The sequence below is a fragment of the Mercurialis annua genome, linkage group LG3, assembly GCF_937616625.2.
Source record: "Mercurialis annua linkage group LG3, ddMerAnnu1.2, whole genome shotgun sequence".
NCBI lineage: Eukaryota > Viridiplantae > Streptophyta > Magnoliopsida > Malpighiales > Euphorbiaceae > Mercurialis > Mercurialis annua.
In genome coordinates, this window is record NC_065572.1 from 8763689 (window position 1) to 8791134 (window position 27446).

General features: G+C 33.5%; 3 protein-coding genes, 1 long non-coding RNA gene and 1 pseudogene across 6 annotated transcripts; 3 read left to right on the forward strand and 2 right to left on the reverse strand.

Moving 5' to 3' along the window:
• The first annotated feature begins 6665 nt into the window (after positions 1-6665).
• On the forward strand, positions 6666-9993 carry LOC126673383 (uncharacterized). Of its 3 annotated transcripts, none has more exons than XM_050367509.2 (7): positions 6666-6840; positions 6916-7062; positions 8177-8251; positions 8358-8426; positions 8618-9226; positions 9319-9390; positions 9662-9993. In XM_050367509.2, exons 1-7 carry the CDS (start codon positions 6733-6735, stop codon positions 9893-9895), a joined length of 1314 nt encoding a protein of 437 aa, XP_050223466.1. In that variant the 5' UTR covers positions 6666-6732; the 3' UTR covers positions 9896-9993. The 3 variants fall into 3 exon arrangements, with proteins under 3 accessions (XP_050223466.1, XP_050223465.1, XP_050223467.1); XM_050367508.2 differs by having other exon boundaries at positions 6667-6840; positions 8177-8263; XM_050367510.1 differs by lacking the exons at positions 6666-6840; positions 6916-7062; positions 8177-8251; positions 8358-8426 and having other exon boundaries at positions 8579-9226.
• Positions 9994-11855: 1862 nt separating this feature from the next.
• On the reverse strand, positions 11856-14046 carry LOC126673386 (protein FAR-RED IMPAIRED RESPONSE 1-like). Its single transcript, XM_050367513.2, has 3 exons — positions 12256-14046; positions 12088-12165; positions 11856-11959 (listed from the first exon to the last, which is right to left on the reverse strand). Exons 1-3 carry the CDS (start codon positions 12958-12960, stop codon positions 11876-11878), a joined length of 867 nt encoding a protein of 288 aa, XP_050223470.1. The 5' UTR covers positions 12961-14046; the 3' UTR covers positions 11856-11875.
• A 1266-nt stretch (positions 14047-15312) lies between these two features.
• LOC130015337 (uncharacterized) lies at positions 15313-26625 on the reverse strand. Its single transcript, XR_008790425.1, has 3 exons — positions 26536-26625; positions 22805-26336; positions 15313-15712 (listed from the first exon to the last, which is right to left on the reverse strand). It is a non-coding gene; the product is annotated as an uncharacterized LOC130015337 (long non-coding RNA).
• On the forward strand, positions 17767-20759 carry LOC126673385 (beta-amylase 3, chloroplastic). The gene is made up of 4 exons (XM_050367512.2): positions 17767-18401; positions 18567-18777; positions 19500-19610; positions 19791-20759. The coding sequence occupies exons 1-4, from the start codon at positions 17872-17874 to the stop codon at positions 20580-20582; spliced, it is 1644 nt and encodes a 547-aa protein (XP_050223469.1). The 5' UTR covers positions 17767-17871; the 3' UTR covers positions 20583-20759.
• Positions 23588-27442, forward strand: LOC126673382 (beta-amylase 3, chloroplastic-like; annotated as a pseudogene).
• The last annotated feature ends 4 nt before the right edge of the window (positions 27443-27446 follow it).

Below are 27446 nucleotides of genomic sequence, written 5' to 3' on the forward strand. Positions count from 1 at the left end.
AGTTTGAAAATATCCCTAAATTTTTATTTAAAAAAATAAAATATTTTTTGAACTTAAAATGAGGACATGTGGAAAATTTTATCTGCAATATTAAAGGATATAGAAATTTCTCTTAGGCATGAAGTAATATCATAGAGTGTTTCGTTATCGATGTTAAATAAAGGGGCTTGGATGTGTTGATTTTGAAACTTCAGGGGCTTAATTGAGATCCAAAAATCATAAAGGGCCTATATGCTCTCATTCTAAACCATAGGGGCATATTTGCTCCCACTTTTAACCATAAGGGCATATTTGCCTCCTTTTGGACACGTGAAATATGACATGGACATTCCATGTATGCGGAAACCAACGTTTCATTAACGTTGTTAAAAGCAGGGGCTTATATGGTCTGTTTTTGAAACGTTAGGGGCTTAATTGAGATCTGAAATTTAAAGAGTGTCTATTTGCTCCTTACCCTAAACGATAGGGGCATATTTGCCCCTTTTCCCTTCATGAAATAATATATAGGTGACCTTTTTTATTTTAAAATATTTTAGTATGTGCCCATTAAAAAGAAACACAAACCCTCTAAAAGCCGAACAAAAGTCTTTTTTTTTTAACAAAAAGCTAAATTGAAACATCAATATTTTCCAAGTTAAAGAGTGTAATTGAGCGTTTAGCACAGTCTGATACTTGACATAATTTCATCCATTTTATTCTGGAGGCGACGTGATAGACAGAGGGTAGAGTTACAAAACGTCTTAATTAAAGCAAACTAATTTGTGACTCTGCCAATCTGTTTGGTTATTTCTATATTTTCTGTATGTTTACTAAATTGTATCAATAATTTTAAGAAGTGTTAAGTTTCTACCATGGATTTTATTGATGTTATTGGTTTGAATACTATTGCTTCCGACGCTAACAAACCATTTAGTTTTTAGAGTTTGCACTTCAAGTGTTGGAAGCAGAAAATTGAGTTTTTTCTAATAATGAAAAAAGTTGTTTCTGTTTTAATTATGGATATGCCTGTTGTTGATGATTCTACTGTTGATGAAGCAAAGGACAAATAAATGATAAATTGTAGCAGTGGATGATCGATGACTAATGGTGCAAGAATTATATTTTAATGCACTTTGTAATTATTTGTAAGACTATTATAATGACAAGACATCAAAGGAGGTTTGGGAGGCACTGCAGAAAAAATAGAACACCGAGAAGGCTGGAACAAAAAGATATGATGTCAACTGCTACCTAAAATATCAAATGACAAATCTGTCGAGGCATAGTCCAACGAGGTGCAAAAAACCGCTCATGAGATTATTTTAGAAGGTATGGTTTTTGCCGTACAGGTTCAAGTTGATGTTTTAATTGATAAACTACCTCATTCGTGGAAGGATTTTAATAAATTCCTCAGGCACAAAATCAAGAAATTCTCATTGGTTAGTTTGATTGTGCCTTCGAACTGAGGAAGAAGCGAGAAAACAGGACCAACAAGATTAGGTGCTTGTTGTTTCCAACAACATCAGAAAGTTCAGTTCTGCGAATCTGAAGCCCAAAGGAAAAAAAATTAAGAATCGGATTTGCAACTCGAACACGAACCAAAATATGAGTTGTAACAATATTAATCAAAATGGTAATCCTTCAAGGAACCATATTGTGAGAAAACAACCAACTATCGGAAATGACTTGCTATAGTTTCAGTGTTTTAACTGTAGAAAATCGAGTCATATGGCACGCAAGTATCAACACATGCCAAGTGTTATTCTGCATGCTAACCTAACTGAAGAGCTGTTCACAACTATGATTACTGAAATGATATATGCGATTAACCTAGTCGGTGGATTAGATGGGTGGTGGATATACGCCGACGCTTCTTGTCGTGTTTGTCGTGAGCGTGCTATGTTTAAAACATACACTGCTATTGATGATAAGAAAGTGTTGTTGGGTAATACCCACACCACTACTGTTGTTGGAAGTGGAATTGTCAAACTGAAGTTTACTTTGGGGAAAATATTAATTTTGAAGGATGTCATGCACACTCCTATGACGAGAAAAAATGTGGTGTCTGCTATCTTCTTAACATGGCTGTGTTTTTTCAGACTATTAGTGGGTGATTTGTACACCATCACTAAGAATGGTATTTTTGTGGGAAAAAAAGTTATGCTTATGAGGGCATGTTTAAGGTGAATGTGGACATTATTAATAAAATTTCTGCTTCAGTTTGCATGTTGTCTGATTTTAATATTTGACATTCTAAACTCTATCATGTTAATAAAAGGACAATTAGCAACATGAGTATTTTCGGTTTAATTTCTAAAATGACTCAAACTGAATTTGAAAAATGTGAATTTTGCAGTAAAATAACTAAAACATCACACAAAACAATAATTAGAGAATTTGAACCTTTAGGTTTAATACATTTTGTTATATGTGAATTTGATGACACTTTAATAATAAATGGTAAATAATACTTTCTCACTTTTATTGATGATTGTTCTGATTTTACATATTTGTATATGATGAAAAAGAAAAGTGATGTACTTGACATGTTTAAGTTATTTGTAACAGAAGTTGAATATAAGTTTGATAAGAAAATAAAAAAGTTTCGCAATGATAGAGATACTGAATATGAATCAAGCATGTTTATGGAATTTCATAACCTTCACGGTATTATACATAAAAAATTGCACCTTTTTCATCTGAAATAAATAGTAAAGCCAAAAGAAAAAGGTCAAACCTTTCATAAAAGTTTCATAAAAATCCAAATCTTTCAATTTTATCCAATTTGTCCTAAACGCATGATTTCGTTACAATTTTGTTCAATTATGTAATTTTGCTCATGTGGCGCCTACGTGGCGTTGATGTGGCATGCCATACTTCAGCTCCACATAATTAAAATTGTGTAGTTGGACAAAATTGAAACAAAATCGTGTGTTTTAAGACAAATTGGATAAAATTGAAAGGTTTGGACTTTTATGAAATTTTTATGAAAGGTTTGGCCTTTTTTAGTTATTTGGCCAAAGAAAAATAAAGCATTTATAGAAGTTGTTGTGTCTATAATTCAACTCTGGTGCTACTTCTTATTGGTGAAGTGAAATATTGTTGATTGTTTGCTATATGGTTAATAGAGTTCTGAGACCTAATAGTAAGATTTCATCTTATGAGAGTTTGAAGAAAAGACAATCAGACTTGTCTTATTGGAGAACTTGGAGTTGTTTCGCCTATGTTCATATTTCTGATCCGAAACGAATCAAATAAGCAAGTAGAGCCTATGAATGCGTTTTCATTGGGTATGAATATTTCCCCTTTACTATGCTTACTAGGTCATAATCCTAGGTCGATGTCATTAGTGCGCACGCAGTCCTATTGATATCAATATGTAGCATGTTTTACCAGATTTATATTGGTTTCAAAAAAAAAAAATGTAATTGGAATCATAAAATATTTATAAATATAAAGTAATGCAATTTTAAATATTCAAAAATAAATATATACAAACTCACATTTTTTTGTTAAATTTCAAAATATTACGCCTTTACTATTGCGGTTGCACAGACCCCGAGATTCTCGAACTCGTCGGATTTAATGTAGGATTCAAACGTTAAAACATAATTCACATAATGAATCCTAATTGTAGACTTGACTCTAGACACAACACATTCACATATAGAATTAAACGAATCCCAACATTAAACCTTTCTTTCAAAACACGAATCTCGGTTCCTATATAAATTTGTAACATCTTTTTTAATCGATTTTAATAATCAATAACCTGATTAAAAAACCATATCATTTTGATAAAAAGATTATGTATCATACCAACATTCTTTTTGATCGTCTAAGACATCCACATTTATGTTTTAAAGTACATTTGAAATTAATATCGAATGTACCGTTCGAAATTAGGGCCCAAGTTCCCTCTCACTGTCGATGTGTGCTCGCACGGCACAACCTTGCTGTGTGTTCGCACAACAAAACCTTGCAATGCGATCGCACAGCTTAGCTGTGTGTTTGCACAACAGGTTGTGCGTCGCTTCTCGTGCCAATCCGACCTCCTTTCAACCTCCGAGAACAAATAATTTCATCAATTCGACTAGAATACAACTCGATTTTGTATCAAAAACACTTAAAATACCAAGAAATTCCACAAACCGATACGATTAACTTAAATAAACCAATTTATACAAAAATGAATCCAAATTTGTAATAATTACCTTAAATACTTGCGGATTATCGAAGAAATCGAAGTTATAACGTAAGAATTTATGAATTGAATATCTAGAAAACCTCACTTCATCTCATTTTCCCCCCTCTGGTGGCTGTGAAGTGCGACGACGAGGAGGGTTTCTATATATATATATATATATATATATATATATATATATATATATATATATATATATATATATATATATCTGTGTGTGTGTGTATATGTGTGTGTGCGCGCGCGTGTGTGCGTGTGTGCGTATTTGTATTATTGGCTAAAAACACGTTTTGATCCTTAGGTTTATCCAAAGTTTAAGTGACAGTTTGATACCCTAACCCGGATATTTGATGATCTACGGTACTTAATTATTAAAACTATCTCACTTTTTAATGAAATTTTCCCGATAAATTTCTAAAATTACATTGCAGATAATAATCTTAAAAATGTTATCCCGGGATTTATAATTTATTTTATATTAGTTTTTTCAAGATTTTTCTTAGTCCTACTTAATCCCACTTTAACGAGTTATATTTTTCAAACTTAATTATTATAGCCCGATAATTAAAATAGACCCCCCCCCCCCCCCCCCCACAAGTTGAATCTTCCTAAGAAACAAGATGCAACTTAGAAAGTAAGAACTGGTGTGTAGCTGAGCCAAGAAACTTCGTCAAAATATCTACGAGTTGAAGCTTTAAAGGAGTGAAGCTTGGGAGGATGAAGCCTATCTTTATAATGCTGAGAACCAAACGATGGTCGATGTTAAGATGTTTAGTGCACTCGTGAAAGACTGGATTGGCAGCTATATGTAAAGCTGCCTTATTGTCACAATGATGAACAGTGGGGGTAGACATTAAAATTTTCAAATCATGCAATAGATAACTAAGCCATAGTAATTTACAAGTTTTAGAAGCCATAAATCGATACTCAACTTCAACTAAGGAACGTGACATAATGACTTGTTTCTTGCTTTTCCTGGAAAGAAACAATTTTCAAAAAAATACAAGATCTAGTAAGAAATCGCCTCCGGTCTATGCATGATGCTCGATCTGAATCACTGCAAGCCTAGAGCTTTAATTGCCGATGTATGCACTTTCTTTTATGACGATTGAATGCAAAACATATCAAAAACTTCAAGATTGATAATCATCTTCGATTTAGATGATATTTTGAGATTTTAGGATCAGATTTCTATGACTTTGATAGCATATTGAATTTGGATTTGAGAGACAAAAATTTAGTAATTCTCATATGTGAACTTTTTGATAACCATCACTCACGATTCTCGATAAGGTATATTACACATCACCACAATTAAGCTACTGCCACATTATAATACAGCTGGAATAAAGATAAATATATATGTTAACGTTGATCCTTCAACTTTATATAAATATCAATTAAGAACAAATTTATAATTTTGAATAAAAACACCCACAATTTAACTAAATTGGCTCATTTTACTTCTTTAAGTGGACTACTATTTACCGCCCCAAATAACCACCCACCGCCCAACTTTTGACCAAACTACCCCTAACCTATTTTCAGTTTTTTTTTTAAATCAATTCTTTCAATTCAATTAAAAACCCAACGAATATTCAAGCGGATTTATAATAAAAATGTTAAAATCGACGAAAAATAAATCTAACAATTAATCGGTTTTAAATTTGTTCATTTAAAAATTTTTAAATTTTTTTTTAAAATTTTTTAATGGACAATCGCCCTAAGATGGCGATGGTCCAATGGACCATCGCCATGTCCTGGCGATGGTCCATTGGACCATCGCCATCTCCTGGCGATGGTCCATTGGACCATCAGCTTTGGCGATGGTCCAATGGACCATCGCCAGGAGATGGCGATGGTCCATTGGACCATCGTCCAGCTTTGGCGATGATCCATTGGACCATCGCCAAAGCTGGACGATGGTCCATTGGACCATCGCCATCTCCCGTCGATGGCCCATTAAAAAATTTTAAAAAAAAAATTAAAAATTTTTAAATGAAAAAATTTAAAACCGATTAATTGTTAGATTTATTTTTAGTCGATTTTAACATTTTTATTATAAATTCGTTCGGATATTCGTTGGGTTTTTAATTGATTTGAGAGAATTGAATTTTTTTTAAAAAAAATGAAAATGATTTAGGGGTAGTTTGGTCAAAAGTTGGGCGGTGGGTGGTTATTTAGGGCGGCGAATAGTACTACCCTTCTTTAATTGGAGTAATAGGAGAGAGAGATGACAAGTTGACAACTAAAGATTTATTGGCAAAAAAAACTTAAAAATATTTATAAAAAAAAAACGGAAAAAAGAAAAGCATCCAATCAAACCCCATCATTGATGAACACGAATCCAAAATTTTAAAAGGAAAAAAATAGATTTAGTGAGATTGGTTGATAAATAGCCACATGGCAACGGGCAAAAAAATGTCGGCAAGAACAAATAATTACAGAAATTGCCACTACCCGCCATCTTTAATTTGCTTCCTTTAATATCCAAAAACAGTCAACAACACATTACACACTCTCACTCTCTCTTCTGTAAAGAAAAAAAAATGGAGGGTCTGATCAAGGGCTTGATGGACGTCGCACTTGGCCGCGACGATCAACCCGACTCAGATCAATCGCGAGATGAACGGTCGAGATCCTCCAGCTGGGCTCAAGTAAGAGTCTGATCTTCAATTATTTTGTTTTAATCTGCTGTGATTTTGTTTCTTGATTTTTGCTTAAATGCGCAGGTGGTGTCCGGGGATCAGGATAAAGATGATGGCGGTGCTGATCAAGTGAGGCATCCTCATCGTCCCGCAAATCAGTGGGCCAATCAGAATGAAGGAGTCCAGCCTGAGAAGGAGTGGAATTCAAGACCTTCAAGCAGACCTAATAAGGTTTCCATTTATTTATTTATTTTTAACTGTTATTTTATTTTAATCATTTTTGGTAAATTATTTGAATCTTATAATTACATGTTATTGATAATTAGCCTTTTAAGATGGATCTATTTGTCTCATTATTGTATATGTGATTCTTGAAAATTGAAGAACATAATTAGACATAATTGTTTTTAAGAAGTAAAACAAGATTCAGATCATGCGTATAAGTGTTTGGAAAAATGTAAAAAAGAAGGAGTTCGATTTGATTAAGTTCGATTTTGCAAACTCTCGTGATTTCCAAAAGTCTCGGTTTCTATAATTCAATTCTTTCAATTTAAAGCATTTTGAAGGAAATGAATTCATCATGATATAAGATTTTTGCAAATGTGATTCTTGAAAGGCTTAATTACTTAAAAACCGCTCACCTTGAACTTTTTTTTCGTTTATACCCTGACCTAGGAAAACATTCATTTATACCCTGACGTATGTATTTATGTTTCACCTCTACCCCGAGGCACTAAATTAACATCTTTTCATTAAAAAAAAGTTTAAAATAGTTCTTCATTTTAACCTAAGCTAATTAAAGTTTAATTAGAAATGAATTTTTCTCTAAATGAAGGACTATTTTAAACTTTTTTTTTAAATGAAAAGAGGTTAATTTAGTGCCTCGGGGTAGAGGTGAAACATAAACACATACGTCAGGGTATAAATGAATTTTTTTCTAGGTCAGGGTATAAACGAAAAAAAAGTTTAAGGTGGATGGTTTTTAAGTAATTAAGCCTTCTTGAAAATAAGAGGATGTTTGTGTTTGTATTCCCTCTTTATTTATGAAGTATTTAAGTGCATCGATAATTTTCATTTTCTAGAAGGTATTTGTTATGCTAATGATATGAGAACAAAGCTGATTGACGCAGTGGTGTATGGCTTTGCACATTATGAGAAGGTTATGACCATAGAAAAATTGCACTCTAAATACTAAATTTTATGAGATTTTTTTTGTCAAAATGTGTATCACGTTCAAGTTTTTTATTAGCACTGAGAAATCGTTCATGTATCTTTACTCTTTGCTCATTGGATATTTCTACATACACCGAGCAGCATATTCATCCTCTTTATTTCGCAATTGCAGGAAGTTCATACAGGCTATGGAAGATTTGAAGGTGATCAGCGACATGGCTATGACCAAAACCAACCGGGAAGAAAGGTTGTTAATGAGGTTTGGGGTTTAATACTGTTTTCTTTTAAAAAGAACCTTATATTTTGTTGCCTTTTTTTGAGGCATTTTTGAAGTTTTTCAACTTCGCATGCAGGAGGGAGGGGAGAATAGTAACGATGGCTGGGAGACTGTTGGCAAAAAAAATCCTAAGAAACCACATAAGGTGAATAACGATCCTGCTTGTGTCATTCTAAAAGGCACATTTTAATTTTAATACAATCTTTGAGCTCTTGTGTCGTGTGCTTAGTAAAATTATCTCGTCCTGAAATTTTCCAGCTTCTTTCGAAGGAGGATCAGTTTTTGCTTTGTTAACGCATTAAATACTGAATTATGTGCAATATGTTTGTCCTACAGATTCAAAAGGATCAATGGCATGGATTTAAAAGACCTCCTAGTGAACAAGAATACTCTGATGAGGTTGAAGATAGTACCAATTTAGTACCCTCACAAGAGGAGCTTGCTGACTTTTCACAAGCTTGCAACAAGCTCTGGGAACTTGACATGAATCGTTTGGTGCCTGGAAAGGACTATCGAATTGATTGTGGTGAGGGGAAGAAGATCTATGAGAAGGAAGATATGGCACAAGGAAGCCTATTTAGCTGGCTAAACGAAGATGTACTAAGAAAACCTACTTTTTCCCGTTTTTGTTCTTTGCTTGATAATTACAATCCAATTGAAGGCGGCAAAGAAGTTATAACTTCTGAAGAGACGCAAGAGCAAGCTGCTTTTATAGAAGAAATTAGTAGAACTGCACCAATTAAATATCTTCATAAGTATCTTGCACGCAAAGGCATATTGTCTGAAGATTCCCGCGATTTCAGAAGAACATTGACAAGTCTCTGGTTTGATCTCTACAGTCGAGGTGGAACTTCTGCTTCCTCTTCTGCCTTTGAACATGTTTTTGTTGGAGAAATCAAGAACCATGAGGAACAAAAAGTTTCTGGCTTCCACAATTGGCTTCAGGTGCATCTTCTGATGATCTCATTTCTTTAGTTGTCTTATGTCATACTTTATTTCTTAAATTTACATCTATTTTAAATTTTCTACTTGTTCAGTTTTACCTTGAAGAAGAAAAAGGGACGGTTGATTACCAAGGCTATGTTTTCCCCCGGCAACGTGGACAGATTGTAAGTGATTTTATTCATACTTTGTTTTGTAATGTAATATAGGTATATTATTATCCATTTAATACTCCTAAAAATCTTCGTGAACTAACTCATTCATTCCTTCAGGATGTAGACAATTATTTGAACCATATAAATTTGTCTTTTAATTTCTTCTGTATTGTGCTGTTTATTTTATATTTTCCAAATGGACACCATTAACTTCCGTTGCGCCTAATTTCTCAACAGAAAACGATTCTGAAGAAGTCCTTACTAACTATTCCTGTTTTTGCAGCCTGACTCTGAAACCCAGTTGCTTACTGCTCAGTTTGAATGGAATGGAGTTCTCAAATCTGTGTCAAGCATTTTAGTCGGCGTGAGCCCCGAGTTTGAACTTGCACTGTACACCCTCTGTTACTATGTGGGTGGAGAAGACAACCATGTGGAGCTAGGTCCATACCCTATTAACATCAAGTGTTACCGCTTCCGCGACTGCATCGGCTCTGTGTTTCCTGTGGCAGAGTCTTGAGTTCTTTTATTTTTCTTGATAAGGGGAAGACTAAACTGAGAAATTATTACATAACATTTTCATTTAAATCCTCTTAATAAAATTTGCTCTTTCCTTAACAGTGTAGTAGAGATGTTATTTTACTTCAAGCAGTTAATAATAGTTCATAGCATATATAACTACTATCATCCTTGAAATTAGGTTAAAATTAGTGTTTCTCTGAAATAATAAATTTTTAAAATTTAAGAGAAAAATAACAATTTTGATCTAACATCATGGAAGGATATTAATAATTAGTACCCGTCCTGTAAAAATAGAAAAAATTATATTTTCACAAGAAGTAAAAAGTTAGTTAAATTATCCTTTTATTTTTTAAAAGTAAATTATAATTGTATATATTTATGGGTTTTTTTCACAAATCCCCTAAAAGTGTCATGATGTTATGTTTTTACCTCACAATATTGGTTTTAGCAATAATCTCTCAAAAAAATAAAAAACTTTCCACAAATCCCTCATAACCTAAAATTAACTCAAATTAAGAAAAAACATGACACTTATAACCCTCCACCTACTACTTCTTCTTCTCTATTTCTCATAACTACCACTGTCATCGTCAGAATCCCACCGCTTCTCTCCACGAGATCGTCCTGGGTGCTGCTTCTTGGCTACGTAATTCATCGGCGTCGCTGTATATTGCTCCTCATATGTTCACTGATTCTCCTCTTCTTCCCTAGCTCTACTTCCCTTATTCTCTGCGCTGTAGAATTTTGATCAATTGAGACTTGTTGGATCTGTTGCTATTGTATGATTGTGTTGATTTTGATAATGATGATGATCAATTTGAAGATATTGCTAATTATACCGATAATTTTAATTTTATAACTCCTTTACTAGCTTTATTTTATGTATATTACACATTGTGTATTTGTTCCATTGTTATGTGATGATTGATAATTTATCGAATACAATATTGACTCGGTTTAATAATATCTATTTACTATATTTTCTTTGTTAATTTGACAGGGTGAAGTTTGTTTCAAGAATCTAAGAAGAGGGAGTTTGAGTTGTAAGCAGAGTTATCACAAGTGAAAAGGAATGGAAGATTGTTGGAGCTTGAAACAAAAAAAAAGAGATTAATGAGCTATATGAAAGAATTGAAATTTTGGAGTTTGAAAAGGGTGTTCTGTGTAAGCAAGTGGTAGAAATGTGTTTGAGTTCAAGGAAAAAGAATGGTGGAGAGGGTAGTTATAACAGTTTGATGGAAAATTTAGAAATGGAAGTTATTGAATTGAGAAAATTGAATAAAAAATTGCAGATGAAAAAGATGAACCATTCTTGTAAAATATTTTATTTGGAGATTCGAGTGGCTTCTTTTGCTAAGGTTTCTGAAGTATTACAGAAAGATTCCTCAATTTGTTTGGTACATTCAAGTTTGTGTAAATATTATGTAATTCTTTTTAGAGGAAAATTTTCCTGCTGCCCGGGCAGCAAGAGTTTCCTGCAGTGTCAGGCTGCCACCTCACAAACTTTTCCTTTTTACCAAACTGGTAAATTTTCCAGTTCAGTCCTTAATAATTCTAGGACTGAACTGAAAAATTAGCCAGTTAAGTATTCCACACTGAAACTTCCCGCACGCAGTCCTAGATTAACATTGTATAAACAATTCTTTTCTTCAAAATTTAATCTTTGAGTTGTATAGTACTGCTAATCAAACATGTATCCTCATTATTTCATAATATAAAATTTAATCTACGACAATTTTTTATACTAACATTTATTAAAATTGTCTATCAATTTATAATTTAATATAAATCAACAAAAAATTAATCTACAATGCAAAAAAAATTATAAAAATAAATTCAACAAAAATACTTAATTCATTCAATTTTATTCTCCTTAGAACTTGCAATTGCATCCTACAAAAAAAATATAATTATTGTTATCATAAATATTGTAATAATAAAAAAAAGTAAAAAATTTATTTTTAAATTGTCAAATTACCTAAAGAAGTTGAGTGAATGAAAAAGTATCCGAATTAGAAAATGTATAAGACGTAGCATTCTGTGATAAATGTTCGGCCATCTCCTGAGAAGTAATAGACTCTTTGGATAAACATCTTTCACTTGATTCATTTAAACGAATTAATGGCATGTAAATATATTTGAAGTAACATATTAACTAAAATAATGTCATAACTCTATTACAATGTGTACCTGAGTCATATTTTCTGATATTTGTAATTCAGCATCCAATTTATTTTGTTCAATAAAGATGTCAGGGCTATTCTCAACCTAAGAAATTCATGTAGAAATAATATTTATAATTATTTTATAAAAAATCATATAAAATAAATAAATATATTTTTATATATGAAAAAATACCTGCAATTTGGGTTGTTTGATCTTTTTTCTTTTTTCTAAAGCACCTTTAATTCTTTTGCTTGGACGTCCAACTGTTGCTTTTGTCTTGACTTCACATATAACTGAAGAAGATATTTTATCATCTTTTGAATTAGATAAACTAGCAGGATCGCTACTTATCTTCATTTCCTGTAAATTCTTCAATAATTTTATGAAATCTTCACATGCATGTTCATACATATCCTCACTTTCTGATGCAAGTGTTAATATTTCTCGAAAATTATGACTCATAGATGAATATCTTTTTCCTATCAACTCTTGCGGAGTACTTCCAACCCCAATACTATAATTGTCCTTAATCGTTCCAACTTTTGCATCTCTTGTCCATCTCTTCATGATGTACTGTGGCGGAATCTGTTTGATATTTTTCTTATTAAGAACTTTCAGAGCATGCGCGCATAAAATTCCTACAAAAGTAAATTTCATACAACTACACTTAACAGTTCTTGTTGACATTTCTAAAGAAACCAAGTGCTCTTGATCCTTTTTACCACATTGAACCTTGTAACTAGTAACAAATTCAGATTTGTCAACTCTGTGCATAACACAATCCAAAACCTTCATATACTCATCTTGGAACATTTTATATACAGCAGGAGTGTATATTTTTGAAGCATGCCTTAACATCTCAACATTAACCTGTAAAACTGGAACCCTTTCTCTCATTTTAAATTCTGTTAACAACTCATCATATTCTCAGGCAATGTTTACACACAAATCATTATTCTCAGGCAAAATAAAAAACTAGGAAAACTTTCACTTGTTTAATATTAAGAATTTCTCATCAAACCCAGAAAAAAAAATATTCTGCTAGGTAAATCACACATGCAGCCGCATCTTCACTGCACTGCTTGTCACTTGAGGAACAAGTTTAAAATTACAATTGGTATCATGAAATTATTACTATTTTCTAAATAATACTTATGAAATTAACTATGACATCTCCATATATGAAATTAACCAATTCAATTCACTCTAAACAATATGAAATCAAAAAGAAACCCTAAAAATCGATTAAAAAATTGCTTCTTGATCATTGTTGACGCCGACTAGGAAAACCATCTCTGCAACCGTCAAAGCACAAGTTTGGCAAATAAAAACCAAAAGCGACGCTGTTAGTGTAAGCTCAACTACAAAAAGCAATAATGAACAGCGGTAGTAGATAACGGTAAAAAAAGGGCACAAATTGGGTTTCTCCGGCAAAGGACTGGAGAAGCAAGCAGCAAATGTCGAGTCTGCTTATGTGGATCTAAAACGGGTCAACAAGTCGAGCGGGTAAGGGTTGTAGAACGGATGATGGCGGTGGTGTTCTGTGAAATAACCATGAGAAGATGGGAAAAAGGAGAAATAGGAAGAAGAGTAAAAAATAAAGAGAAAATAATTATAGAGTATTATAAGACAAAATTCAGAGTAAATAATTAAATTATAATCTCATTAGAGTAAAAATATAAAGATGAAAAACGGAGAGTAATTCTTCTAACTTTTTAGAGGTGAGGTATATTTTACAAATATGTTGAAATTTTGAGTAGTTTTCCTAAATTTCTCAAATTTGAGTTACTACACATCTTTGCTTCTAAAAAAGAGCTTCAAATACCGTTCCGAAAAGATTTTGCGCACAAGAGAATTCTCACGCCATAAAAGTCACCAAATTTATTTCGCAAGCATAACAAGATTAAAATCATGAAGTTTAGAAAATCTCACAAAATTCTTATCATGCCAAACCATATCCAAATTAATTAACTTGAATTTCTATGCATATAAAAATAAAATATATATATCGATCAAATTTAAAATTTAATTTCGTACAACCAACCAGCATCACAATGAGAGATGTTAAAATTCTATTTTTAACAGTGAAATTGAATTCAAAACTAAATAACTTTTTTCGATGAATCTAAACTAATTTATTTGGAACTCAAAAAGTTAATTTGTTAAAAATATTTCTGTAAGGATAAGTTACTTAGAAGTATCATATGAATATATTAATTTAATTAAAAGAATTATTTAAATACTAAATTAATGGATTCGAAAGAGTTTAGATACCTATTATTCATGCATCAAATTTGTTCCCATTAGATATTTTTGAGTTAGCATGACCCGGTTTTAAGTTATGAAAAGGACTGATCTCGTATCAAAGAAAATATCATACCTCAGGAGCACCAAAAATATCACATTTGAACAAATATCTTACTGGAATTCAAAAGATATTTTTATTCCTCATGATAACCTTGCCATTTTATTAGAGGATAGAATCCTATAACTATTACAATGCAGTGATTTATGTTTTTGAACATTAGCCTTTGTTTTTTCTTTAAAAAAAATAGCCTAAGGAAAAAACTTAACTTTTTCGACTTTTTAAAATGTATCCAAACTTTTCAAAAGTTGTAAATTTATCTGAATTTTAACTAATTCATTAAAAATCTATTAAATTTTCCAAAATTAAATGCTTTTTTTAATTTGATTGCTTTCGGCTTTTGCACGCACCTAAAAATTACAAATGCCAATCTCTCTCAAAACATTGCAACTTGAACTTGAACAAAAGGTGTAAAACAGTTTGCCTATCGATTTTAAAAAAGAACACCTCCAAGCAATTGAGAACCACAAAAGTAAGAGCAAAAAAAAAAAGACATGTGAGGGACCCTTTGGCCCCAGATGAAATGCAACTACACAGAACAAGCTAATAAATGGTTTCTTTCCTTCACATGGAATAAATAGCAAAATCATCGGCAAAACACGTATTTTAGTCCCTATATTATCATAGTTTTTTAATCGAATTCCTCTATTACAATTTATATACATTTAGTCCCTAAGCTTTTAATTTTACAAATATTAGATTCCTCCATCTCAAAATGTGTTAATTTCGTTAACCAAAAAGATTGAGGAGATACTTTCAACAAACAAAAAAAGGACCCAATATAAAAAAATTAATGAAGCAAAACAAATAATTTTCTCTAATGGCATGTAAAATACACCCGCTTTATTTTTCTTTGACCGAAGGACCTAATGTTGACAAAACTCTAACAAATAAAAGTGGAAGAATCCAATTTAAAAAAATGTGATAGTGCAGGGATCTAATCATGCATATTGCCAAGATCACCTTATTTCATTTATGAAAATGAAACTAGATTCTCAATCAAGGATAGAGAAATAGAGAACGTAGACTAATATCTACCAAATAAAGTTGATTGTTTGATAAAGAGATGGAAACTAACATCAACCAAAGAAGGTTTATCCTACATTTTCACCTGCTTTTAAATTTTACCTTCACCTATACAAAATTGACACTTTCAATAGATATCACCACTGTAGTTTCTTCATTTCCGTTCACTTTCGTTCTTCGGTCATCTTATCGAACTTATGCACATTTCGTAAAGTATGCATGTAAGCGTGCACACGCGTGTGCGAGAGTCTAAAGTGTCTGTGCGACCAAGAGAGAGTTAAAGAGATAAGGTCTCACATCCACAAAGTTGCAAGAACAGGTAAACTCTGGCAGCTAATAATTCAAATTAACATAATTCAATGAGGTACAAAATTGTCATTATCAACAAGCACAAGATTCGAAATTATCTTTTCGATCAGTAAGGGCCACTTGCTAAACTATCAATTAAACATGTATACTTTCCTCTTTATACCCAGCAAGGAGAGTAACTGTCCCTTCATTTTTAGTACCCTCATTGATAAAGTAGCATGTATAAGAAAAGACGTTAGTTTACGCCTTCATTGAGCGAATATACTCATTGAAGTGTATCAAAGCAATCTGAATGCAAGATCTACCGTGTATGTAATGCCAACATCATCAACTGTTCAAACAAGACGTGACGGAAAAACAAATAGAGAAGGTTTAACAAACTAAATTATAGTACTAACAATACAAACCCTTCAAGGGTACGAAGTAGCCATTGATAAATTTATTTGCACCTCAAACATAAGACTAGTGGCATAGCTCTTGGTAATTTGATTTTAAGAAACAAAGAATTAAAAACTATAATGATTGCATATAGTTACATATTCCTACATGTAGAAAATGTTGAGCTCTTAGACCCTATGAACAAAGAAATAATTAAGACAGCATCACAGACAATGTTGCACCAATAACTACGCACGAAGTGTTGGCATTTCAAACATTGAGTTAATCTTTCTCATCCTTAGAAGTGAGTGTGATGAACACTAACTTCGCTTTTTTTTCTTCAAAAACAAAATTAACACTAACTTAGCTTCCGCATATAGGGAGACAAGCACCAGGCAGGCATTCAATCATACTGATTCAATCACATTCTAGGCCTAGAATATGTTCATTAGCATTGCTTCTAAAGGCATCTCATTTTTTTTCAACCAGGACTCAAAAAATGAACAATATGCATGACTAAACCACTTTTGATCTTATCAACAAATTTTAGACTGAGCAATTTCACAATTCTAATGGAGCCCAAAATCGAATGTCAGCAAACACCAACACCATATAGATCAGTGGATCAACTTAAGCATAGTTGAGCTAATACAAAAGCAAAATTCCAAAAATGATTGAAGTACTAAAGACTTAACTGCAGCCACATGCTTTCTCCATCAAAAACTCATACTTCTTATCCAAAGCCAACCAGAACCAAGAAATTTCGAAAATGTCTCAAGAATTTACTAGCCACATAAATGGAACATAAAACCAAAGAGAAGCTAACACTTTAAGGGTTTTCCCAGGGCACAAATGTAACGACAATCAACTATTAATATCGCGTCAATAAATTTTATTTTCTGATGACCAAATTGCAGAGAGTGTAATCTCAATGAATAATATTTTCTCACATGCCAACTAAAACAAATAAACAATAATAATTACAGAAACAACAAATGCAACAATAGTATTAAAATAATATTATTATCAGAAAGATTCATCTTCACATCAACTGACATCTGAAAAAGATTGACACCCTACGAGACACTAGATATGCATAAACTACAATTAGAAGAAGAAATGGGGTGGGGAAAGCAGATTATCTATCCAAAATCACAAAAAAATGTTGTAGGTAACTTCTGCAAGTTACAGCCTTTTGAACAGTCTCATTGCTCATGGTGATGAAAGGACCCAATTGAAACCATAAACAATACTGCAGACACAGCAGTAGTTTTGAAATATCGAAACGATTACATCATTCAAGATATTTCCATTCTCAACTTATGAAAGCATGCCAGAAAAAATTACTACACTTAACTTGATAGCCAAGTATGAAGAGAATTACAGAGTAAGATCATAATGGAAAAATGTCAAATATTATCCTTGAGTCAGCATTCCACAATCCAAGGGGAAAAAGTGATCAAGAAAACGGACGACCGACATGTGTTGACATTTGTTTTTTGGCTAAAGTAAATATTGCAAAGGTGTTAAAGTGTATGGTGAAAAATATTTTGAAAAGGGGAGCCGATAAATTTTGTTTTTTTGCACTTTTTCTCTTTTAAACTAGAGCCCACCAACATTGTCTCCTTCAAACCTTGAACCAGAATTTTCTTTATAAAAGAACATTTGCAACCTTCATTCCTTCCTATATCTCCTCTCCCTCTACAGTTCTCAAAACACCAAACAGAAATATGACTTTAACATTACATTCCTCAACTTCTTTTCTCAATCTTAAGGACACCAAAAGTCTCAAAACTTTAGATGACTTCTCTAGCACAATTAGCTTTGCACAAATCAGGCCATCATGTCGTCTTCGAGCAAGGAATTCAATGGAAGAAGCACAGCTCTCACATGATGACATCTTCATCATGGAAAGCATGAAGAGTAACAAGCACGAACAGCTACATGCAATATCCAATTCGCAAAGTAGCAACGACTCTAACGTACCAGTTTTTGTGATGTTGCCACTTGACACAATCACGCTTGGGGGAAATCTAAACAGGCCACGAGCAATGAATGCTAGTTTGATGGCCTTGAAGAACGCAGGAGCGGAAGGAGTGATGGTTGATGCTTGGTGGGGATTAGTGGAAAAAGACGGACCTCTAAAGTACAACTGGGAAGGGTATGCTGAACTTGTGCATATGGTGCATAAGCATGGTCTGAAGCTTCAAGCTGTTATGTCCTTCCATCAATGTGGAGGAAATGTCGGAGATTCATGCAGGTACTTGAGGATCTAATCTATCTTTAATGTTAGAGGATTGAATGGACTGAGACATACAATAACTTTAAACTTCATTCCTATCTCTTACAAAATCAGAAAATAATTGTTTAACTAGAACTAATTTTTGCATTACTCTCTATTAAATGGTTTCTCTTGTTGTTTTAGCATCCCCCTTCCTCCATGGGTGCTGGAAGAAATCAGTAAAAATCCTGAACTAGTCTACACGGACAGATCAGGTAGAAGGAATCCTGAGTACATTTCCTTGGGTTGCGACTCATTACCAGTTCTAAGAGGGAGAACACCCATACAAGTTTACACTGATTACATGAGGAGTTTCCGCGACAGATTTCAAGATTACCTAGGAGACGTTATTGTGGTAAGCTTCTAAACTTCAAGCCTTTAGAAGAAGAGTAAACACATGATATAATCACCAAATTGCATCAAGAATAACAAAAGAAACTACAGTAAAAAAAAGACAGAAGCCTAACACAAACAAAGTAAAATAGGCTGAAACCAGAATCATTAATCAATTTTGAGGGACAACCTTATTCACGGTCTATATACCCAATCATATGCATTAGAAAAGAAAAGAGTTACTGTTTTGTGAGAAATAGTGGGCAATAAACTGATAGATAAAAATTGCATGAACAGAGAGATAAAGAGCAATGAAAATATCATATTACGCTTAATCTCTAATCACATTATACAACCACCCAAAAAAAAAAAACAAGAAGGCTACTTTATTGCTTCATACACACATAAAACACATACTAATAGCACCCAGGATTACAGCTAATAAACAAAGAAAAGTAACCACCAAACTTTCCTCTTTTGCACTTAAGATTAGTGAATTTGATATGTAAGGCGTAAAATTAATGATTGTTTGACTATATCATATCTCCAAGGGAACAATTTAGAGTTTTCTATAATTTGATTACCAAGAAGCATAATGAGGGGTATAAAGAAAAAGTATCTATGATATTTAATGTATTCTTAATCTGTGTGAAAATAAAAAAAGGGACATATAAAATGGGACGGAGGGAGTAGTAAGGAAGTTGTTTCTTGAAGCTTAAGAAGTTGAGTCGATTTGTATTGCAGGAAGTTCAAGTGGGCATGGGTCCTTGTGGAGAGCTGAGATACCCAGCCTATCCAGAAGGCAATGGAACATGGAAATTTCCTGGAATTGGAGAATTTCAATGTTATGACAAGGTAAATTTTGAAATTTTGCATCCTAATATTTCTAAAGCGCTGATCCACCAATTTAAATGACCCATAGATTTAATGGGCTGTCATTTGATTGTCATAGTTAATAAAAAGTAAACCAAAATACAATGTAATCTACATAGTTTTAGAAGAACTAATTCCTAAACAAACCTTTGTCATGGACAGTACATGAAAGCTTCACTGGAAGCATCGGCTGAAGCAATTGGAAATAAAGACTGGGGGCGAGGAGGACCTCATGATGCTGGCCACTATAAGCAATTTCCTGAAGAAACTGGATTTTTTAAAAGAGAAGGAACATGGAAAACAGAATATGGAAATTTCTTCTTAGAATGGTACTCGGGCAAGCTACTAGAACATGGTGATAGAATCCTTGCAGCTGCAAAAGTATTATTTCAAGGAACTGGAGCAAAGCTATCAGGAAAAGTAGCTGGAATTCACTGGCATTACGGAACAAGATCCCATGCAGCTGAACTGACAGCGGGATACTATAATACTAGACACCACGACGGCTACCTACCAATAGCAAAAAAGTTCAACAAGCATGGTGTTGTATTCAACTTCACCTGCATGGAAATGCGAGACGGAGAGCAACCTGAACATGCAAATTGCTCACCAGAAGGATTAGTGTGGCAAGTCAAGAAGGCTACAAAATCTGCTGGAGTTGAACTGGCTGGAGAAAATGCATTAGAGAGGTACGATGCGGGTGGATATGCACAAGTTTTGGCAACAAGCAGATCAGACTCTGGCAATGGACTGTCAGCATTTACATATTTAAGAATGAATAAGAAGTTATTTGAAGGGGAAAATTGGCGCAACCTCGTGGAGTTCATAAAAAGCATGTCAGAACATGGTCAAAACAAAAGACTACCAGAATGTGACTCCCAGGGAACAAATCTTTATGTTCGTTTTATCAAAGACAAGAATGTCACAAGGACTAAAGAAGCTGCTCTTTTATAAACATATGCACATGTCAATGTATATTTGCACACAGCTCAGTATATTGTAGGCCAAGGAGAGAAAACAACTAGATCAAAAAAGTTACCATACATATACACTATACCATATTTTTGACATGATGTGTCAGACAATGAATCAATTGAAAAGTACAAAAATAAGATTAAATGTTCATGCGTACATTTATATAGGATGTTTCTCGTCCAAGTTAAGGACATTTTACAGTTTGTTACAATTTCACTGCCTACTCAAGTAGTCTGAGAGATTAGTTCCAAGCTTCATACTATCCAATTGATCTATATGCCTCTCTCAACAAATGTATGAAAAAAGAAATTTAAACTCATATACACGTCCTCATCTCCAAATTACTTGGAAAAAGAGAACAATTAGCCATGAAATTCATATATCCAGTCTCATTTCTAAATACATATGCTTATTCCACATCCCAATGACAATTACTGTGTTTAAATGTCACCTAGAAAATAGAACAGAACTATTCAAATTTTAAGAACAAATATTCAAATAGTCAGGACTATGAAATATATGACAAAGCATTTGATATGACAAAATACCATATCAGTAGGGTTTTTGCTACTTGAATGGTAACGAATACTCAAATAGTCAGGACTGTAGCATAAATAACAAGGCATTTAATATGTGAAAATACCATATAGGCAGGGTTTTTGCCAGTCAAATGGTCGAAGTGCATTAGCACAAGTTTGGATCAAATCGCATCATAATGATCCAAAACAGACATAACATAGTGCAATTTTCTAACAATAACCTGAAAATGACTCAATTTCATACTTCTGTAAAAACATTGACTGTGAATTGTAATATATTAGTACTTTGAAAACCTACTAACTGTTTATTAAGAAGTCTTTAACGCAAATAAGACTCTTCTCAAAATTGACGTACGAAAGAACAACTTCTGCAAAAACTTATTATTAACCCTGGGCTATATTATTGATAAAGCATCAATTGTACAAAATTCTCCACACAAATTTAGAAGAAAAAAACCCATGGTATAGTTCTGAAAAGGCCCAGAGAAGAGTTACTTTAAAAAAAAAGAGAAATTAAATAATAAATTCAAAAACAGTCATGTCACCCCTCTGGCCCATTCCTCTTCTTTCTTCCACTATTTCTGAAACATTTAAATACTGAAAGTTCTATTACTTATCCCATATCAGCCTTAACTTTCCATAGAATGTTTCAGGCCATTTTCATAATTTGAAATAATCATCCAGCATCAGGAAAAATCATTATAGCTGATTACTTTTCTGTTAAATGTGATCTGATACATTAATTATTAGCTGATATTTAAAAACAAATTTGTGGGAATATGAAGCATAGGTGACAGAGCATGTGACTCACTGCCGAGACAAAGCAACAAGCTCTAGATATCAAAAATTATAGGGTTAATCCCAATAAAATATCAAACGCTTGCGGGTTTCGTCAGTTATAACCAAAACTTTTAAAATCGGCTAGTTTAGCCCATTTTGAAATATTTGAAACATTTTTTAGTCATTCGTGAGTCAAACCCAAAATTAAAATACCTGTAGGTTTTCTAATCTACATTTGTAGCCTAAACATGAAAATGGCTGACTAAGATTCATAGCGAAGTTACCAGGAGCAAAATACATTTTCGATCGTGGTAGGGTACAGGAACGAAATATGCCACTAACCTTAATGTACAGTCGAAGGATAGGATTAGTTGGTATGCCCATGGTACAATAAAATAAATTAATTTGCTTCACTAGTCCTTAAATACTCTAAATTTTAATGATATAATGAACCATATAATATATTTTGAGAGAAATAAAAGATACAAATACTGAAATAAACAGTCATATGGTACGATATTTTGTATGATGAAACTAATCGATTTAATTTTTTTTACATAAATGATAATTAGATTTTTTAAAATTAAAAAATTCTAAATTAATTTATCTTATTAAATGGTGTATTTTAATAATTAATGGAACCTCTTATTAATTGAATTCTTTTTTCCTTAAAGGCTTGAGCAATAAAGGTATAAATATTACTTAACTAGAAAACTAAAAGGAAGAGAGAGAAAAGCTCAGACTTCTCATTGCAGCCACAGGCTTTCTACATCAGAAACTCAAAGCCAACCAGGACCAAGAAATTTGGAAATGACTCAAGAATATAGTAGCCACATAATTGAAACATAAAACCAAAGAGAAAATAAGACTTTAAGGTTGTACCTGGCATAAATGTGACGACAGTCGACTATTAATATCACGCCAATCAATTTTATTTGCTGATGACCAAATTGAAGAGAATAAACTCAGTGAATAATACTTTCTTACATGCCATCTAAATAAAAAAAAAAACAAAAATAAGAATGAATAATACAGAAACAACTAATACAGCAATAGTAATAAAATAATATTACTATCACAAAGATCCATCTTGATATCAACTAACATCCTAAAAAAATTGATACCCTGCCAGACTCACTAGATATGCATAAACTACAATTAGAAGAGAGGAACAGAGTGGGGAAAGCAAATTATCAATCCAAAATCACAAAAATATTTACTGTAGGTAACTTCTGCGAGTTACAGCCATTTGAACAGTCGCGTGGCTCATTGCGATGAAAGGAACAAACTGAAATATCCAATGCTTACATCATCCAAGATATTTCAATACTCAAGTTACGAAATGCCAGATATATCTTTGAGTCGGCATTCCACAATTGAAGGGAAAAAAGAGATCAACAAAATGGATGACCGACATATATTGAAATTTGTTATTTTGTCTGTATTAAATATGGCAAAGGTGATAACGTGTATGGTGAAAAGATTTTGAATAGGAGAGCTTATAAATTTTGATATTTTGCTCTATTTCTATTTTAAACTAGAGCCCACCAACAATGTCTTCTTCAAACCTTGAATCAGAATTTTCTTTATAAATAAACACTTGCAATCTTTGCTTGTTTCTACATCTCTTCTCCCTCTTCAGTTCTCAGAACCCCAAACAGAAATATGTCTTTGACATTACATTCTTCAACTTCTTTTCTCAATCTTAAGGACACCAAAAGCCTCAAGACGTCGGATGACTTCTCTAGCACAATTCGCTTTGCACAAATCAAGCCATTATGCTGTCTTCGAGCAAAGAATTCAATGGAAGAAGCACATCTCTCACACGATGACATTCTCATCATGGAAAGCATGAAGAGTAGCAAGCACGAACAGCTACATGCAAAATCCAATGTGCAAAGTAGTAATGACTCTAAGGTGCCAGTTTTTGTGATGTTGCCACTTGACACGGTCACGCTTGGGGGGAAACTAAACAGGCCGCGAGCAATGAATGCTAGTTTGATGGCCTTGAAGAATGCAGGAGCTGAAGGAGTGATGGTTGATGCTTGGTGGGGATTGGTGGAAAAAGATGGACCGCTAAAGTACAACTGGGAAGGGTACGCTGAACTTGTGCATATGGTGCAGAAGCATGGTTTGAAGCTTCAAGCTGTTATGTCCTTCCATCAATGTGGAGGAAATGTTGGAGATTCATACAGGTACTTGAGGATCTAATCTTTAACATTTAGCAGAGGACCGGATGGACTGCGACGTGCAATAGCTTTTAACTTTATTCCTATCTCTTACAAAAATAGAAAAGAATCATTTAGCTAGAAATAATTTTTGCATTACTCGAGAGCATAACTATTAAATGTTAGCCAGACTTCAATTCTGTTTCTAAAAATGGGTTGAGTAACTAATTCAATTTTTCTCTTGACATTTTAGCATCACCCTTCCTCCATGGGTGCTGGAAGAAATCAGTAAAAATCCTGAACTAGTCTACACAGACAGATCAGGTAGAAGGAATCCTGAGTACATTTCCTTGGGTTGCGACTCATTACCAGTTCTAAGAGGGAGAACACCCATACAAGTTTACACTGATTACATGAGGAGCTTCCGCGACAGATTTCAAGATTACCTAGGAGAAGTTATCGTGGTAAGCTTCTAAACTTCAAGCAATAGAAGAAAAGTAGACACATGATATAATCACCAAATTGTGTCACAAAAAGAAACAAAAGAAATTACAGTAAAAAAAACATAATCGTAACGTAAACAGAGCACAATGGGCTGAAACCAGAATCTTTAATCAAGTTTAGGAGACATCCCTATTCATGCATATGCATTAGAAAAGAAAATTGTGAGCAATAAACTGACAAATGACAAGTGCATCAAGAGAGAGTTAAAAGGCTACTAATATATCAAACTACATGTATTTAATCTCTAATCACATTATACAATCACCCAGAAAAAAGACAAGAATGCATTTGAAGTTGAAAAGGCCGCACTTAAAAGCAGATAGAAACGAGATCATAAAAGAATAGTAAAATTGAAACACAGAAAGCTGCTTTATCGCTCATACACACATTTGAAGTATACAGAAACAGGAGAAAGTAAAGTAGGAGATATAAAGTTGGAATTTTTCGAATAACTAGAAATAATTAACCTACTTCTAGAAAGCAGCAGAAAATAGCTTTTTTTATTTTTCTTCTCTATGGAAAAAAAAAACACAAATCCTGTATGCTATGAAAGATAGAAAATGCGAAGCTTAGGATTACGAGAACAATAGTTTTCATTAGTGATTAGACTTTAGTTTATCTTCTGTACAGCACAAAAAATTTAAAGCACAATTTCTAAGCTGATACTACTCACTTATTTTTAACCAGAAATCAACTCCTACTTTCCATGAACCTTCCAAAGATAAGCTATCCATAACTAGACCCCATCCTTCACCTATTATAACATTGCGTATTAAGCTTGTCAATAATGACAATTATTACAATTATTATTCCTTAACAGATGGCAATATGCCTTTGTATTCTTGCTTTGCCCTTTCCCAAGTCCCACAAGAGTCTAACCAAGGAAATGATAGTGAACAAATAGGTAGGGTTGAGCAAAAAAAACTGGCAGGCCATTTAACCGACTGAACCGATGACTTTTGGTCGGTTCGATTCGGTTATAACTTTAAGTTCAGTTGGTTTGGTTTTGATATAATAAAAAATTTGGTATTTGGTTTTCAGTTCGGTTTGATAATTAAATTACCCATATAACCAAACCAATTGAATAAACTAAAAACTTTATCTTGTATTTTATTCGGCTTTAACCGAACCGACCAAATTATCGACCTATTCGGTCGGTTTTGAAATTTTATTCCTTTTCTAACTCGGTCGATTCGGTTTCGGTTAGAATTCTTTATTTGTTCGGTTCAGTTTTAGCTATTCGGTCGATCGAGGAGATTGTCAGTTCGGTGAAACCGAACGAATACTCACCCTTACAAATAGGTTCTTAAAGAACACACAAAAAAACAGATTAAAAGAAATAGGGTGAACTAGAACAAGATATACATAAGGAAGAAAAGTAATTAAATAGATCCATTACTCAGCAGTCCTCAATGCCAATAAGGAAACCAGAATTTCAAATTACACAGGAGGCAGGTCACAAAAATGAATTGATTAGGTTGCCAAAAAATTTAGAGACAAATTCATCAAAAAAGATGTTAATGTGGAGGATATTACAATTATCCTATACCAACATAGCAAAAAGCAAAGTACATAACAGAAGTAGAAAAATAGAGGTCCTCCCACCAATTAGTAAAGAAGTCGTTTCTTGAAGCTTAAGAAGTTGAGTCAATTTGTATTGCAGGAAGTTCAAGTAGGCATGGGTCCTTGTGGAGAGCTGAGATACCCAGCCTATCCAGAAGGCAATGGAACATGGAAATTTCCTGGAATTGGAGAATTTCAATGTTATGACAAGGTAAATTTTAAAATTTTGCATCCTAGAATTTCTAGAGCGCTGATCCACCAATTTCATAACTGGTAGATTAAATGGGCTGTCATTTGATTGGCATATTTAACAAAGTAAACCAAAATATCATTTAATCTAGTAATCTACATAGTTTTGGAACTAATTCTTAAACGAACCTCTGTCATGGACAGTACATGAAAGCTTCACTGGAAGCAGCGGCTGAAGCAATTGGAAATAAAGACTGGGGGCGAGGAGGACCTCAAGATGCTGGCCACTATAAGCAGTTTCCTGAAGAAACTGGATTCTTTAAAAGAGAAGGAACATGGAAAACAGAATATGGAAATTTCTTCTTAGAATGGTACTCGGGCAAGCTACTAGAACATGGTGATAGAATCCTTGCAGGTGCAGAAGTATTATTTCAAGGGACTGGAGCAAAGCTATCAGGAAAAGTAGCTGGAATTCACTGGCACTACAGAACAAGATCCCATGCAGCTGAACTGACAGCAGGATACTATAATACTAGACACCATGATGGCTACCTTCCAATAGCAAAAACGTTCAACAAGCATGGTGTTGTATTCAACTTCACCTGCATGGAAATGCGAGACGGAGAACAACCTGAACATGCAAATTGCTCACCAGAAGGATTAGTGTGGCAAGTCAAGAAGGCTACAAAATCTGCTGGAGTTGAACTGGCTGGAGAGAATGCATTAGAGAGGTACGATGCGGGTGGATATGCACAAGTTTTGGCAACAAGCAGATCAGTCTCTGGCAATGGATTGTCAGCATTTACATATTTAAGAATGAATAAGAAGTTATTTGAAGGGGAAAATTGGCGCCACCTCGTGGAGTTCATTAAAAGCATGTCAGAACATGGTCAAAACAAAAGACTATTAAGGAACAAACCTTTATGTTCGCTTTATCAAAGACAAGAATGCCACAGGGACTAAAAAAACTGCTCTTTTGTAAACATAGGCACATGTCAATGTATATTTACACACAGCTCAGGATATCATAGGCCAAGGAGAGAAAACAGCTAGATCATAAAAGTTACCATAGATATACACCATATTTTTGGCGTGATATG

Bases quoted from the DNA above. Each gene is read 5' to 3' on its own strand.
- LOC126673383 (XM_050367508.2), top strand. From the start codon at position 6,733: ATGGAGGGTCTGATCAAGGGCTTGATGGACGTCGCACTTGGCCGCGAC. The intron at 7,063-8,176 runs GTTTCCATTTAT...TCGCAATTGCAG, and splicing joins CTTCAAGCAGACCTAATAAG to GAAGTTCATACAGGCTATGG. The intron at 9,391-9,661 runs GTAAGTGATTTT...CTGTTTTTGCAG, and splicing joins CCCGGCAACGTGGACAGATT to CCTGACTCTGAAACCCAGTT.
- LOC126673386 (XM_050367513.2), bottom strand. From the start codon at position 12,960: ATGAGAGAAAGGGTTCCAGTTTTACAGGTTAATGTTGAGATGTTAAGG. The intron at 12,166-12,255 runs GTATTTTTTCAT...TGAATTTCTTAG, and splicing joins TCAAACAACCCAAATTGCAG to GTTGAGAATAGCCCTGACAT. The intron at 11,960-12,087 runs GTACACATTGTA...ATTACTTCTCAG, and splicing joins TATCAGAAAATATGACTCAG to GAGATGGCCGAACATTTATC.
- LOC126673385 (XM_050367512.2), top strand. From the start codon at position 17,872: ATGACTTTAACATTACATTCCTCAACTTCTTTTCTCAATCTTAAGGAC. The intron at 18,778-19,499 runs GTAAGCTTCTAA...TTTGTATTGCAG, and splicing joins ACCTAGGAGACGTTATTGTG to GAAGTTCAAGTGGGCATGGG. The intron at 19,611-19,790 runs GTAAATTTTGAA...TGTCATGGACAG, and splicing joins AATTTCAATGTTATGACAAG to TACATGAAAGCTTCACTGGA.